The 13,950-nt window shown below is 38.2% G+C and overlaps 1 protein-coding gene and 1 pseudogene across 1 annotated transcript in view; one reads left to right on the top strand and one right to left on the bottom strand.

Annotated features, from left to right (window-relative positions):
• NOTCH2 (notch receptor 2) overlaps positions 1 to 13,950 on the bottom strand; it is a 160,421-nt gene that overhangs the window by 59,322 nt on the left and 87,149 nt on the right. Inside the window, exon 5 of the mRNA XM_025453351.3 lies at positions 13,042 to 13,164. Within this exon, the coding sequence (XP_025309136.1) occupies positions 13,042 to 13,164 (123 nt within the window). The remainder of the gene's footprint in view (positions 1 to 13,041; positions 13,165 to 13,950) is intronic.
• On the top strand, positions 1,838 to 2,244 carry LOC112664098 (ubiquitin-conjugating enzyme E2 D3-like; annotated as a pseudogene).

Raw genomic sequence — 13,950 nt, forward strand, 5'->3', positions numbered from 1 at the left:
ACTTTTATAACTTCTGCCCTACAGAACCTTCTCAACACACAGATGATCTATTCTATTGCTGAAGTGAAAGAATAGAGAACAAGCTTGATTATCCTATCCTCCCGGGTCTAGAGTTGGTTGAAACATTCTGTATAAACCTGGAGTCTACAGGGTCTGCCTAATGAGGAAGTGTGTGCACTTGTGCACGAGCACGAGGCCTGGAGGTATGCAAGTGGCTAAGGGGATAATGTGCGATTAGAGGATATACATATGGATAAGTGCAAGAATCTCAATGAATGTTCCCCCTAACCCAAGACACCATCATCTTTTCTAGGACTCTTCAAAAGCCTGGTTTCCTTGTATCCTGACCAATATATTTCCTGAAGAATCACCAAAAGGATCCCAGTATATACAGTGGGCTATGCCATTTGCCTGATCAAACCTTTGATGACAAATGGTTTGGTAACTTTATTACACCTAGGATCAATTTCTAAGGCCTATCCATGTTTTCTGCCAATCTCTCTAGTCTTTCCTTTGGAAACACCACTGGCTTTAGCCATTCTGGCTTTTTTCCATTTCTCAAAAGGATCAGAACCTTTCCCCCCACTCAGGGTCTTTGCACATGCTGTTCCCTGGCTCTGGAGCACTCTTATCTCCACTCTTACCAACTAATTCTTACTCACTATCCACAGCTGAAATGTCACCTTCTCAAAGACACATTACATGCCCACCCCCAACTCAATTAGTTCTGCCAATTAATATGCCATCCTAATAACCTCTACTTTTCCAGAAGACATTTATTACAGTTTAAAATTTTATAGATAAGTATATGATTTATGTCTGTGTTCCTCACTAGACTGTAAATTCCATGAAGAAATGGGTGGTAGCTATTTACTTCATTGGTGAATCCACAGCACTTAAACATAGTTCCCAGCTAATAATATTTAAGAAGTAGTCAAAAATATTTGTTAAGCAAGTTTATCTATATCTAAGTCTTCTCTTACTGAGGTCATTCTAATCCCAAAATAATAATCATCTTTCAACTCATCTCCTTCACACCTTTTGGGTATCTCTACTCTATTCATATCCTCAAAGTCTCCATTTCCCCCTAATTGACATTCATCAGTCAATACCCAAACTTTTCATTTTATCTCCCTGAACTCCATCCCATGTATGCCACATCCAATTCATCTCGCCTTTTAACCCTAACTATGTCTCAAGGGATAATTCTATACTATGGCAGGTACCCTCCCCCTCTTTCACTGAAACCTAAGATTTCCCTAATAACTGTACACTAGTGAGTCCACTTCAATAGAGGTCTCTTCTCCCCTTCTAATTGTCTCCATTTGCATGAGGGTAAGTAGGCAAAGAATCAATGTTTTCCTTATTCCCTAATGCTGCTACCACCTTCAAATAGTAAAAATATATTTATTAAGCAATTTCTAGGTACCACACTCTGTGATAAGTGCTTATATTGTTGTCAAATGTAATCTTCTCACACAATTAGTCTAGTTTCACAGATAAAGTATAGACCTGGTCCACAGTGAAGAAAGATACTAAAGTATCTCAGGAAGTAGGGAGAAGAGCTCCTGACAGAACTCAGTAACAGCCCTGAATTTGGAAGGAAGAGGTTGGGACAGCAACAACTGAAAAAATTAATGTTTTCATTCATTCATTCATCCATTCATTCAACAAATATGCACATACCATGTGCCAGGCACTGACCTATATATACTGAAATTATAATGGTAAAGAAAACAGTTGTGGCTTCTACCCTGTAAATAGGGATTTTACAACCAAACACACAATTATGACAGAGTGTGCTAAGTGCTCTAATAGATATAGGTTGCCTTGGGGGATAAAGTGGGAGAACAGAGAAACTATGTTCTGCAGATCCAGTTGGGGATGGTATGTTTCATTGGCAAGCCACAATTATGGGACCTAATGGTAGCCCATGTCAAGTCAGTAAGTTTTTTTGAATTTTATTTCCCTACAAACTTACCCCTTCAAGCTACCTAAGGTTACATTTACAACAAGAATTTATCATCCAAATATTAACAGTAACAGCAGCCTTTGTCTCAACATTTGAAGATCACAGTAGTGTCCTGCTTTAACTACTTCTAAAGTTTTTTATCCATTTGTTCACTGCTATGTGATCCAAACCCAGAGGACTCCCTCGTACCAGAGACTGACTGCATAGATCTATAAAAGAGATAGAAGCACAACAGAATATCTTGAGAATAAACTCATAAATATGCCATCTGATGATACCTTAAAGTTGGAATAACTTGCAGCATAGTTGAATAAACTTTAAACTACTGTTAACAAGAGAGAGAAAAAGTAACTTTATATGTTAACTGGTTTGTATGAGTGTGTATGTGTGTGGAAGCGTGTGTAGGAAGAGGGTAGAGGTAGAGAAGTAAGTGTATGTGTACTGGTTTGAACAGAAGAAAAAGCACGCCTCATTTGAGTCCATGAAAAAAACTCAGTGTGGTTCACTTATAAGACATGGATCAGGGAAGATATGGCTGGAGAGGGAATTATATACAGTCTTGGAACTCTATCCAAAGACAAGGAGGACCCACTGAAGCATTTTAAGCAAAGAAATAACACAATCCAATTTGTGTTTCAGAAAGCCCACTCTGTTGCTGTGAGGAGAATGGACTGAACTCCACCTCACCCCTCCAGGTCAATAGCAATTTAAAGCACTGGGGAGTCCCAGGGCTCCTGTGGCCGCTAGAGCAACAAGAGAGTCTGCAGTGAATCTGGGGCAAATTCCGGATGCAGCAGCACCAAAGAGCATACAGGCTCGGCCACTGTATGGAGAGCAATGGATGTTGTGCCAGTGCTGGATGTTCACAAAGCTGACCCCTGGCACAAAGGCTTCTCCACACAACAAGAAGAAAACAGTGCCAAGCTTCAATCCCCCTGCTAGGAAGCCAACACACTGGTTCTCTTGCCACCTTCTTGGGTTGCTGGGCTGTTAAACCAGTTTACATAAAGAGCCCCTCACCTCACTGCAGCAGGGGTTCCAAAGAAAATCAACCGATTCTATTTATGGGTAAGCAGTTACTATGAGCAGAATGAGTAAAATGGGAAAAACAACAACAATATGGGACCTATTAAAACATTCTGCAATAGGAAAGATGGAGAAGGTATCCCTTAAGATGTAGATGAAGAGCACACCTGTGGAAAAAAGTTCCCTTTCAGGATAGAAAGAATTGGCTCTGTATTCTCAAGAAATGTAGACAAATGTAGGTTTGAAAAAGAAATGAAAAATAATACAGGACATTGGACTCTGATGAAGAGAGATAGGCTGAGAAAAAAAAAACAAATATAGAGGACCTAGGTGCAATGAATAAATATATAAGAATATAAAAATGTAATTCAAATAAAATCATAATCAGAAGCCATGAAGGACAGAACTGATAATGAAGAAAAATAAAAATAAATCAGTGTTTTAAGAAAAAGCTCAAGAAGCTCTCAAAAATGCAAAGAAAATTAAAATATCAGACACAAGATCTTAGCTATGGGAAGAATGAAGACCTAGTTAAGATAATAGGTGTTCCTGAAGATACAAAAGCAAATGAAAAGAATAATTTTTTCTGAAGTGAGAATAGACCTAAGTCTCCAGATCCAAAGGGCTCAAAAGTACTAGGAGAAAAAATTATCAGGATATACCTTTACCAATACCGGTTAAATATGTTATTTTAAAAAAAGAAGAAGAAGGGAGAGGTGGAGTCTGATACTGGACTTCCCTATAATGCTCACAAGATGCAACGGAACAATACTAGGAACCTTGTAAGATTGATTTGTGACCCAAGAATTCATTATCTAAACAGGATTCCATTTGCATATGAAAGCAACTAAATCAAAAGCTATTTTTCAAGTATCTAAGAGCTCTGAAGATATGCCAACATGCAGCTTTTCTGGAAAAAAAAAATTACTCCAAGATGTACTCATTTGACTGAAAAAATAAATCAAAATAAAGAATCCCGGAATGAAAAGGCTGTAAATCTAAGGTACTGGCAGATCAACACAAAACAGGTTACATACAGAATTAAGTCCAAAATATTATAAATTGGACTATAAAGCAATGTGAATATCAAGAATAATTTTTAAAGGGATGCCTGGTGGCTCAGCAATTGAGGGTCTGAGCTTCGGCTCAGGTAGTGATCCCAGAGTCCCAAGATGGATCCCACAACGGGCTCCCTGCATGGAGCCCAATTCTCCCTCTGCCTGTTTTTCTGCCTCTCTCTCTGTGTCTTTCATGAATAAATAAATGAAGTCTTTATTTTTTTAAAAGATTTATTTATTCATTCATTCATTCATTCATTCATTCATTCATTCATGATAGACATAGAGAGAGGCAGAGACACAGGAGGAGGAAGAAGCAGGCTCCATGCCGGGAGCCCAACATGGGACTCGATCCCAGGACTCCACGATCACGCCCTGGGTCAAAGGCAGGTGCTAAACCGCTGAGCCACCCAGGGATCCCCAAATGAAATCTTTAAAAATAAAAAAAAGAAGAATTTTTAAAGAAAATGCTTAAGATTTTTCAAATTCAATAGCATTACTACGGTATGAATTTTTAAATCCTAGATCATATAAACAAAATCCAGAGAGAAGATACAGAGAACCAAGAGTATGCTTATTCCTCATCTTACAGAAGAGGCAATTAGTATATGCTGTTTCACTTTTGACGCTAAAAAGTAGAGATGGATTCAAACCCCAATTTTTTTTTTTTTAGATTTTTAAACAAATTTACTCATGAGAGACAGAGATAGAGAGAGAGGCAGAGAGGCAGAGACACAGGCAGAGGGAGAAGCAGGCACCATGCAGGGACCCCGACGTGGGACTCGATCCCGGGTCTCCAGGATCATGCTCTGGGCTGAAGGTGGCACTAAACTGCTGAGCCACCAGGGCTGCCCATGTATACCTTTTAAAAAAAAAAAAAAAAAAACACTAAATACTATAATTTAAATCATCTCACCTAAATAAATAAATAAATAAATAGATAGATAGATAGATAAATAAATAAATAAATAAATAAATAAATAAATAAATAATCTCACCTCTATCTCTTGTCCTCATGGACCAATTTCCACTTCCATGAATGACTTAAATACATGACTTACGATCTTCTCACTCTTTCCTTTCCTATCTCCCATGAAATTAATATCCTGGTTGAGAACTAATAAGGTCATCCAAATGAAGAGTTCTTTACTTTTCTCAACTCAACAGCCACCACCTCCGCTCCACATCACAAGCACACTCACATTCTGGATCTCATTACAAGACACTCATTGTTCCAACCACAGGATCTCAAATTTGGTACTTCAATTCTGACTTCCCATCTTCCTCTTTCCCCATTCCCAACAACCATTTCATCGAACTAGCCCCCATTAACACTCGTGAGAGTGAAGCCCTCCTAAATAATCCAGTTCATTAACCAACCCCTTTCTAGCTGCCCCAACTCAGTCTAGACAAGGTTCTACAGTCAGTCAATCGAATGAAATTTCTGTCCCCTCTAGCTACTGCCCTGCATTTCTCCCTCTTTTAGCTGTAAAAAATCTTGAATAAGTGATCTATATTCACTCCTCCCTTTCCTCCCTCCTCAATACCCACTTTTTCCCTAATTTAACCCCTTGCAATTTGGCATCCTTCCCTCCCTAATATTAAAACTACATTTTAGAAGATTTCCAATGACCTTAAAAATTGTGATTAAATCTTTGCAATTATCATTCTTATTTCAGTCTCTTGTCATTCATTCAATAACTACTATATGTCAAAACTGGTCCCAAGAATTCCAAAATAAGTAACACTATCCCCATCCTTCAGAGGCTGAGAATCTCTCAGGTGAGATAAGCATATATAAATCAGGAACAGTGGTAAGTACCAGAGATAGCTCCACAGAGGCATGCAGAGTTGAGGCAAAGGCACAGTCTTAAAATGGAGTCCCCTGGCTCAGGGTTTATTGTCATGGCAGAGCTTCTTCCCAACTCACACACATCCCTTTCTGCCACCTTCCGTCTTTGGATCCCTTGCCTCCTCCATTTTCTGACATGTGGACTTTTCTCATAATTTAGGTCCAAACTCTCTGTTCTTCTCACATCACACACTTTCCCTTACAGATCTGATACATCCCCAGGGCAACCAAAAACAAGACTCAAAATTGGAGTCTAGAGCTCCTGCCTCTCATCTGACCTCCTGGGTCTTTAAGTGTTTTTCTCTTGGAAAACTCACCTCAAACTCACCAGCATTTCTAGCCCATTTCTCTATCGCTGTTAATAGAACCCCCATTCTCTCATTACACAGATTCAAAACAGAAGTTAATCTACTCTATTTCCCCCTTCAACCAACCAAGTACTTAGATGACCCCCAATTTCTACCCATGTCTTCTCTCAAACTCATGTTCATTTATAGTTCCTACCTTCTACTATGGTTATGTATAGACTTTCTTCTTTTTTCCTAGTGAATTTGATCATCCTTAAAAGATAAGAATTTTGTGTGTGTGTGTCTCTTACAGCATCAGCATAATACATTTGATATAACAGTGAGTTACTGTTAACTGTTATTAAATATGTTATTGAAGATACCTTACAACAATTCTGTGGGGGCTTGAAAAGCCATGGAAAGAAACTATATCTTGCCTGGGATGTGGGCAAAGCCAGACATTGAGTCATGAACCACAAGGACAAAAAAGATCCCTCAGTCTTACCTCCTATGTTGTATGGGGGGCTATCCTAACCACCCTCCCCTGTTCACACCAATGTGACCACTCATCAACTTTGATACCTTTAGGATGAGGGTGCTTCAGGTTAGCACTCTGGCAATCTGCCCAACAGATAGCAAACTGAAATTGGGTGGTGAAGCAGAATTCCAGAAAACAGGCTTTTATCAAGTCCTTACAATCAGGTTCACAGCAGAGAACTGAAATGGGAGATGCATTTTCCCATTCCCTCATGTAGAATGCAAATGAGAATACTTTTCAGCCTCAGATATAAACAGTTCCCACTCTCAACCAAAAACCTCCATCCCTATAGTATTTAAAAAACAGAAAAGTGGTTGTGAGAAAACCCTCACCCTAGGGAACAGCTTGTCACCAACTAGAGGCTAGACTGAAATGAGGCATCTAGTTCAAAATCAAAATACTGCTATGAAAAGACTCCACTCCTAAACACAGGAGCTAGCTACGGCACCACCTCCAGGAGTATGTACTTGCTGATTCATGCCAAAAATTTTTAATGAAATTGGAACAACTGACAGTAAAGGGAGTTTTAAACAATTCTTTGGGCTCATCTATTATAAAAGGAGAGCTGAGAGAAAATGTGGTTGGTTTTATTTGACTCATGTCCACCTAACTTCCACTGTTCACTTCTGCTTAACGTCCCAAAGCACTATTCCAAGCCCAAGCTGAAATTACATTTCTGGGTTAATAACAAGCACAAGAAAATAAATCACGTCTGCCCTATGAGTGAACCCAAACCAAAAGCTGCCAGAGAGGAATTTGTGAGTTGAGTTTAGAGGCAACTTTAATTCTGAAGGAAATGAACCTTTAAAAAGAAAATTCAAATAATAATCTGTGTAGACAAAACATCAATCTACACTGGTTTAATTAATTTGGGAGCATTTATAACTTTTTTTTTTTTCCTTAAGTGGATACCTGCCAGAGCAGAACTTCTTTCATAAGATGGCTTGGGGCCAAATATGGTAATAGTAAAAACATTTGTGCTCAGGCTTCACCAAATCCTTAGGTTTATTTCCATTTTCCTAAAGGAACATCCAACTATTCAGGCTTATCTCTATAACAAAATTCCTATAAAAAGTAAACCATTTGCCCAAATCCCAAGACCAATTTCTTTCTTCTACCTGGGCTTCAGTTCATCCAGAAGAATGATACCTTTTGAAGGTACAAACTAATACTGTTCCTGATGGACATGTCAGGTGAGAAGACTAGATTAGAACACAGTTTTGTCCACAACTGATGTGGCAACCACATTAGAACAGGCCAACATGCTTTCTTCTAGTGAGACAAACCCAAGGCCCCCTGTATAGACAAGTCTATCCCTTTACCAGCCCAGATCAGAGAGGATACTCCTACATAGTAGCAGCAGTTGTAATACCTACAGAACTTAACGTCTTACTTAAAGGAGTGCTGTCCAAAAAAATATATCATGAGATACACAGATTTAATTTAAAATTTTCTGGTAGCACTTAAACAAAAGAAAAGGAAACAGATGAAATCAATTTTAATATTATATTTTAACTCACTATATCCAAAATGCTATCGTTTAGGTATCTAAACCAATATTTAAAACACTATTAGTAAGACATTCAAACTTGGGTATTTTACAGCTGTGGCACATCTCAATTAGGCCTGTCACATTTCAGATACTCAATAGTAAAATGTGGCTCATGTCTGCCATATCAAACAGCACGGATCTGGAATGTTTTACATAAGTGCAATTTTCAGCTGTAATTGTAATTTACAATTACAATTAAATGTAATCTATATGATAAATGAAAGGCTCAAAAGGTTTTTTTATTATACCACTTATTCCCCTAATATCCCAGTAAAGTAACTAAGAGATGTTAGAGTTCTATGGATAGCAAAATAAAGCCTTCTGAAGAAAAGGAAGCTGATTCATTTATCCCAAATCAAACCATGAAAAGGCTCAGAAAAAATTTCTGGTTATCTTAAAGCCCAGAACTTGCTACTAAAGACCAAACCTTCTCTGTATGCATATTTATAAAACAACATAGTATCAGGCTCCTTTCATTATAAACTAATATAGTGCTGTATGTTAACTACACTAGAATTAAAATAAAAAACAATTTAAAAAAATATGCAAAATTCATAATCTCCTTTATTTCAAATTGATATCTAGTTTCTTCAGCTATATAATTCCATCCATTTTTTTTAAAGATTTTATTTAGGGGATCCCTGGGTGGTGCAGCGGTTTGGCGCCTGCCTTTGGCCCAGGGCGTGATCCTGGAGACCCGGGATCGAATCCCACGTCGGGCTCCCGGTGCATGGAGCCTGCTTCTCCCTCTGCCTATGTCTCTGCCAATCTCTCTCTCTCTCTCTCTCTCTGTATGACTATCATAAATAAATAAAAATTAAAAAAATAAAAGAGTGAATGTATCAAAAATACCATTCATACTAAAAAGAGTAAAAAAGAATATTAAAAAAAATGAAAATAAAGATTTTATTTATTTATTCATAGAGACAGAGAGACAGAGACACAGGCAAAGGGAGAAGCAGGCATCATACAGAGAGCCTGACATGGGACTCGATTCTGGGTCTCCAGGATCACGCCCTGGGCTGCAGGCGGCGCTAAACCGCTGCGCCACCGGGGCTGCCCAATTCCATCCATTCTTTTTTTTTTTTTTTTTTTTTTTCCATCCATTCTTTTTCAGATACCTGGCAACTTCATTTCCTCTCCTAGTAGACTACTCCAAACTCCTTTTACTCTTTTGTCAAAACCCAGACCAAACACTCAAGTGCTTCAACTCTTGCTGCAAATTGTAGGGGGAAGTCTGAACAAAATTGCAATAAGGTTCCTGGATATAGTGAAAAAAAAATCACCTGCCCGAATATAAAATATTCACTCAATATTGACTTCTAATTTCAAAATAATTAGGAAAATTTCTAAAATAGAAAAAAAACAATAAATCACCACATCCTTAAATAATAAAATTGTAAATTGAACACTGTCTACTTAAAAGATTCAAAATCCTTAAAAAATAAAAAGGAACCTGCAGAGTCAATTTGTATAGAAAAAGACCACAGATTTGAGCACAGACCCAGGGTTCAACAAGCCTAGATTCAAACCCTAACCCAACCATTATGTGCCCTGAGTAAACTGTTTAACCCTTCTGAATATCCATTACTATCTGTAAAAAGGATATTTAATAAACTCTACCCTTGATTCAGTTATCACAAAGATTACACAAAACAAAACATTGTAATTAGCACAGTATTTGGTTACTAACAAACACTAGTCAACTCCCAGCTCCATTCATTTCTTTAATTTGTATAAAGCAGAAAATATTAATCTGAATTTATAGCTCTGATATCAGTATCTGACTCCCATTTTTCTTTCTATTCTTCTCAGACTGAGGTGAGGGCTGAGAAGGTGAACAGTTCAGCTGTATGCTACTGAGAACAAAGGTGTGTAGAGAGCTCTAGTAACTGTATTATCAACAACAGTTCAGTAACCCTATAACTTGGTATTTCCCTCACCTCAAGCATATAATAATGCCAAAATTAACATGGTGAACATTATCTCTGAGGCATGAACATACAGTGTAGTAAGGGAACCCAGAGAAAAATATGTAGCTCAGCCTGAAGAGAGGTCACAGAAAGCTCCCAGAAGGAGGGAACCATGAGACTTGAGCCAGGCAGGCAAAATTGGTGAGGACAACAGGCAGAGGAGTAGGGAAGGGAAATCTGTGGGAGAGGAATGATGTGAGTGAAGACATAAGATGTAGTAGATATGGGAGAACTGGAGGCAGTTCTTGTTGCTGGAATATAAAGTGCTGTTAGATGCATGAGAATACCGGAGAAGCCAACAAGGCTGAGACCTGAAGGAATTCATACAGCAGAGAAAGGACCTAGGACTTGATCCTGTTAGTAATGGGGATAGCAAAAAACAAGGCTGGAACAACAAGGCCACTAGAAATCAAAGAATCGGATGACTGAAAAAGAGGAAGGAAACCTATGGTAGGAAATCAAAGACTGAGAATCATTTTAAATGACAGCAGATCAAAAGAAATAAATATTGTCATACTAAACTTCTCTAGAAATCCGTCGTCCTTTCTAGAAAATACAAAAGCACATGGAGAAAGAGATATACGGTACTTATTAAACGTCCTGGAGCAAGAAATTTTGATAAAATATCACTTCACTGGGAGAGCTTTCCCAAGATTGCACCTTCCTAATTAATATCAAAGCATAAAATAGAGTACAGCATCAAAGAAATCATTTAATCTTCACTGGCATCAGAAGCCTAGTACCATGTACAACAAAGAGCCACTCTCCCACAGAGCAAAGAGAGATTAGAATAGCGCCAAGTTCCTAACAAGCATCTTATCCTGTCCAAAACCACTCTAAGGATCATTAAAAAGAGAAAAATTTAAATCTTTCCAGTTCTCTCATGTAATGAACTTCATAGTAATTTTTTTGAGTTGAAAAGAAAAATGGCATCTGAAAAAATCTACCAGAGAAACAGCAAAAGCTAAGGAGAAGAGAGAATATGACAGAAAAAGCAGAGTATTGGGAGTGAAGTCCTAGGATCAAGACACCAAGACACCAATTCTGGGGAAACTCAGTACAAAGTATTAAAAAGGACAAGTTGGGGACGCCTGGGTGGCTCAGCGGTTAAATGCCTGCCCTTGGCCCAGGGAGTGATCCTGAGGTCCCAGGATAGAGTTCCACATCAGGTTACCTGCATGGAACTTGCTTCTCTCTCTGCTTGTGTCTCTGCCTCTCTCTGTGTGTGTCTTTCATGTATAAATAAATACAATCTTTAAAAAAAAAAAAAAAAAAAGGACAAGTTGGGGATTAAAATCAGAAATGTGTGCCATTCTAGGAAATCATGTTACTAAAGTTTTAAACCCTTTTAATCTTTTCTATTATTAGTGTACAGCTCTAAAGGGTACTCTATATAATTAGCTCCTACAAAGAAGGGAAAGCAATTTGGAGATTCTAAAGAATATCAGGTAGTAATGGCAGCAATCCAACATTAAGACTTCTTTGCTGGGCAAAAAACTCTCACTGGTGCTAAAGTTTCTTTTTTTTTTTTAAGATTTTATTTACTTATTTCAGAGAAAAAGAGAGAAAGCACAAGTGGTGGAGAGGGAGAGGCAGGCTGCCCATGGAGCAGGGAGCCCAATGAAGGACTTGATCCCAAGACCCTGGGATCATGACCTGCAACAAAGGCAGCCACTTAACCAACAGTCACCCAGGCGCCCCTGAAATTTCTTCCTTGTAACACTAATTTATTCTTAGGTCTCCATATTAAATCATCAAGTTCTCTCAAAAAGGCTTAGTTCTTAGTCACTTAATCAGTTCTTAATTGTTTCCACTTTCAGTTAGATAAATAGATATAAACAGAAATTAGAACCAAATGTCTGCATAAAATCACTTAACTTTCAAAAATAAGTGGAAAATCTGCCTAAGACAACATCAGACACTTCCAAGAGGTTGTAAAATTAAACAAGACTAATGTCTGAGCCTGAAAAATCTGTTCTTGTCCAATGTACAAAAAGGGATACAAAAAAGGAAAAAGAAGTGTAGAGGGGTGTCATAAAAAGTATGTCATCAAGGCTGTCTGCCCAACCCTTTGCATAACTATAGGACATGGCAATAATATGAGATGGATTTCTGTCCATGAATAAGCTCTGAACTCTTGTAGTCTGTATAAGTTTTATTTTCATTTTTTAGTTGAAAGAAGAGTATTTTAATAGCCTTTTCATATAATTATGATTATTCTTTGATACTACATCAAAACTTAAGTTGCAGTGGTTTTTTTCCAGCTTTACTAGATATAGTTGACACATAATATTGTATAAATTTAAAGTATACATACAATGTGATGACTTGATACACATTTATAGTGTGTGTAGCAAAATTATTACTACAATAAGATTAGTTAACACACCATTACTAAGCATAAACCATTTCTCTGTAAGTGTGGTGAGAACATTTATATTTTCATAGTTAATTATGTTCTTTTCCTCTCAAATATGTGTTAAGTATCTACTATATCCTACACAATGTGCTGTTTTTCCCAGACCTCAGTCTGTCAGTAATTGCTCTTCTTTCGTATCTGCCATAGTACCTTAGCATAGTGCTGAAGTGCTGAGTTCAGAGCACCAGCCCAATAACCTGTGAAAATATTTTTCTTTAAATGAGCAGAGAAGAACATTTGGGGTTAGCACTATCCCCAATGATATAACACAGAGACCCTTGTAAAAGGTGTCTACTTGAAAAACAGCCTGCCTCTCCTTACCAATCCATGCCCCGTTCTGGTTAATTTACCACAGTGTGCATACCTGTCCACTGAGGGGGACAGCGGCAGTTGTAAGTATTAACCCCATCCACACAAACCCCTCCATTCTGACACTTGTGGTTAGGGCAGTCATCAATATTCCGCTCACAGGTGATCCCTTCAAAACCTGGATAGAGAAGAACAAGAGAAAACAATGAATTCTCATGCAGAAGTAAGTGATCAGCTCTTCCACAGAACATGGTCATCAGAACAGACCTACTTCATTATTTCAGTTCAGTAGCCAGCAGCCAGTCAACCCAGGACTCACCATACAAAAAAATCCCCCAATCTTCTGTCTTATCTTGCCTTGAGAGATGCTAGACAGTTAAAGTGACTCGTTATGCCAATAACATGCCTTCATAGTTACCTCACAAGTATTTCAAAGTGTTTTTGTGAAATAAAATCCCAGTGAAGAAAAATGTCTACTTAGACAACTATTCACTGGTTCTTAAAAAGGGAAGGGGGAGGATATTAGATTTTCCCCAGCTCCATGCTAGATGAATGAGGAGAATAGGGGTGCCTGGGTGGCTCAATGGGTTAAGCACCTACTTTCGGCTCAGGTCATGATCTCGGGGGCCTGGGATCAAGCCCTCCGTTGTGCTCCCTGCTCAGCAGGGAGCCTGCTTCTCCCTCTCCTCTGCCCCTACCCTTTGCTCGTGCTGTCTCTCTCTCTCTCTCTCGTTTTCTCAAATAAAGAAATAAAATCTTTTTTTTTTTAATGAGGAGAACAGATAAAAGATCACCTAATTAAATTTAAAATAATTTACTTTATTCTTAGGATGCCTGGGAAAACTAAGTGGGGGTGCAGAACATAAAAAAAAATATTGAGCTCACAGTCTGAAGATATGGATCAAGTTCCAATCTGACTACCTATAAGCTATTTAACACATACTAAATTACAAACTCTGAATTA

The sequence above is a fragment of the Canis lupus genome, chromosome 17 (assembly GCF_003254725.2).
Source record: "Canis lupus dingo isolate Sandy chromosome 17, ASM325472v2, whole genome shotgun sequence".
Taxonomy (NCBI): Eukaryota; Metazoa; Chordata; class Mammalia; order Carnivora; family Canidae; genus Canis; species Canis lupus.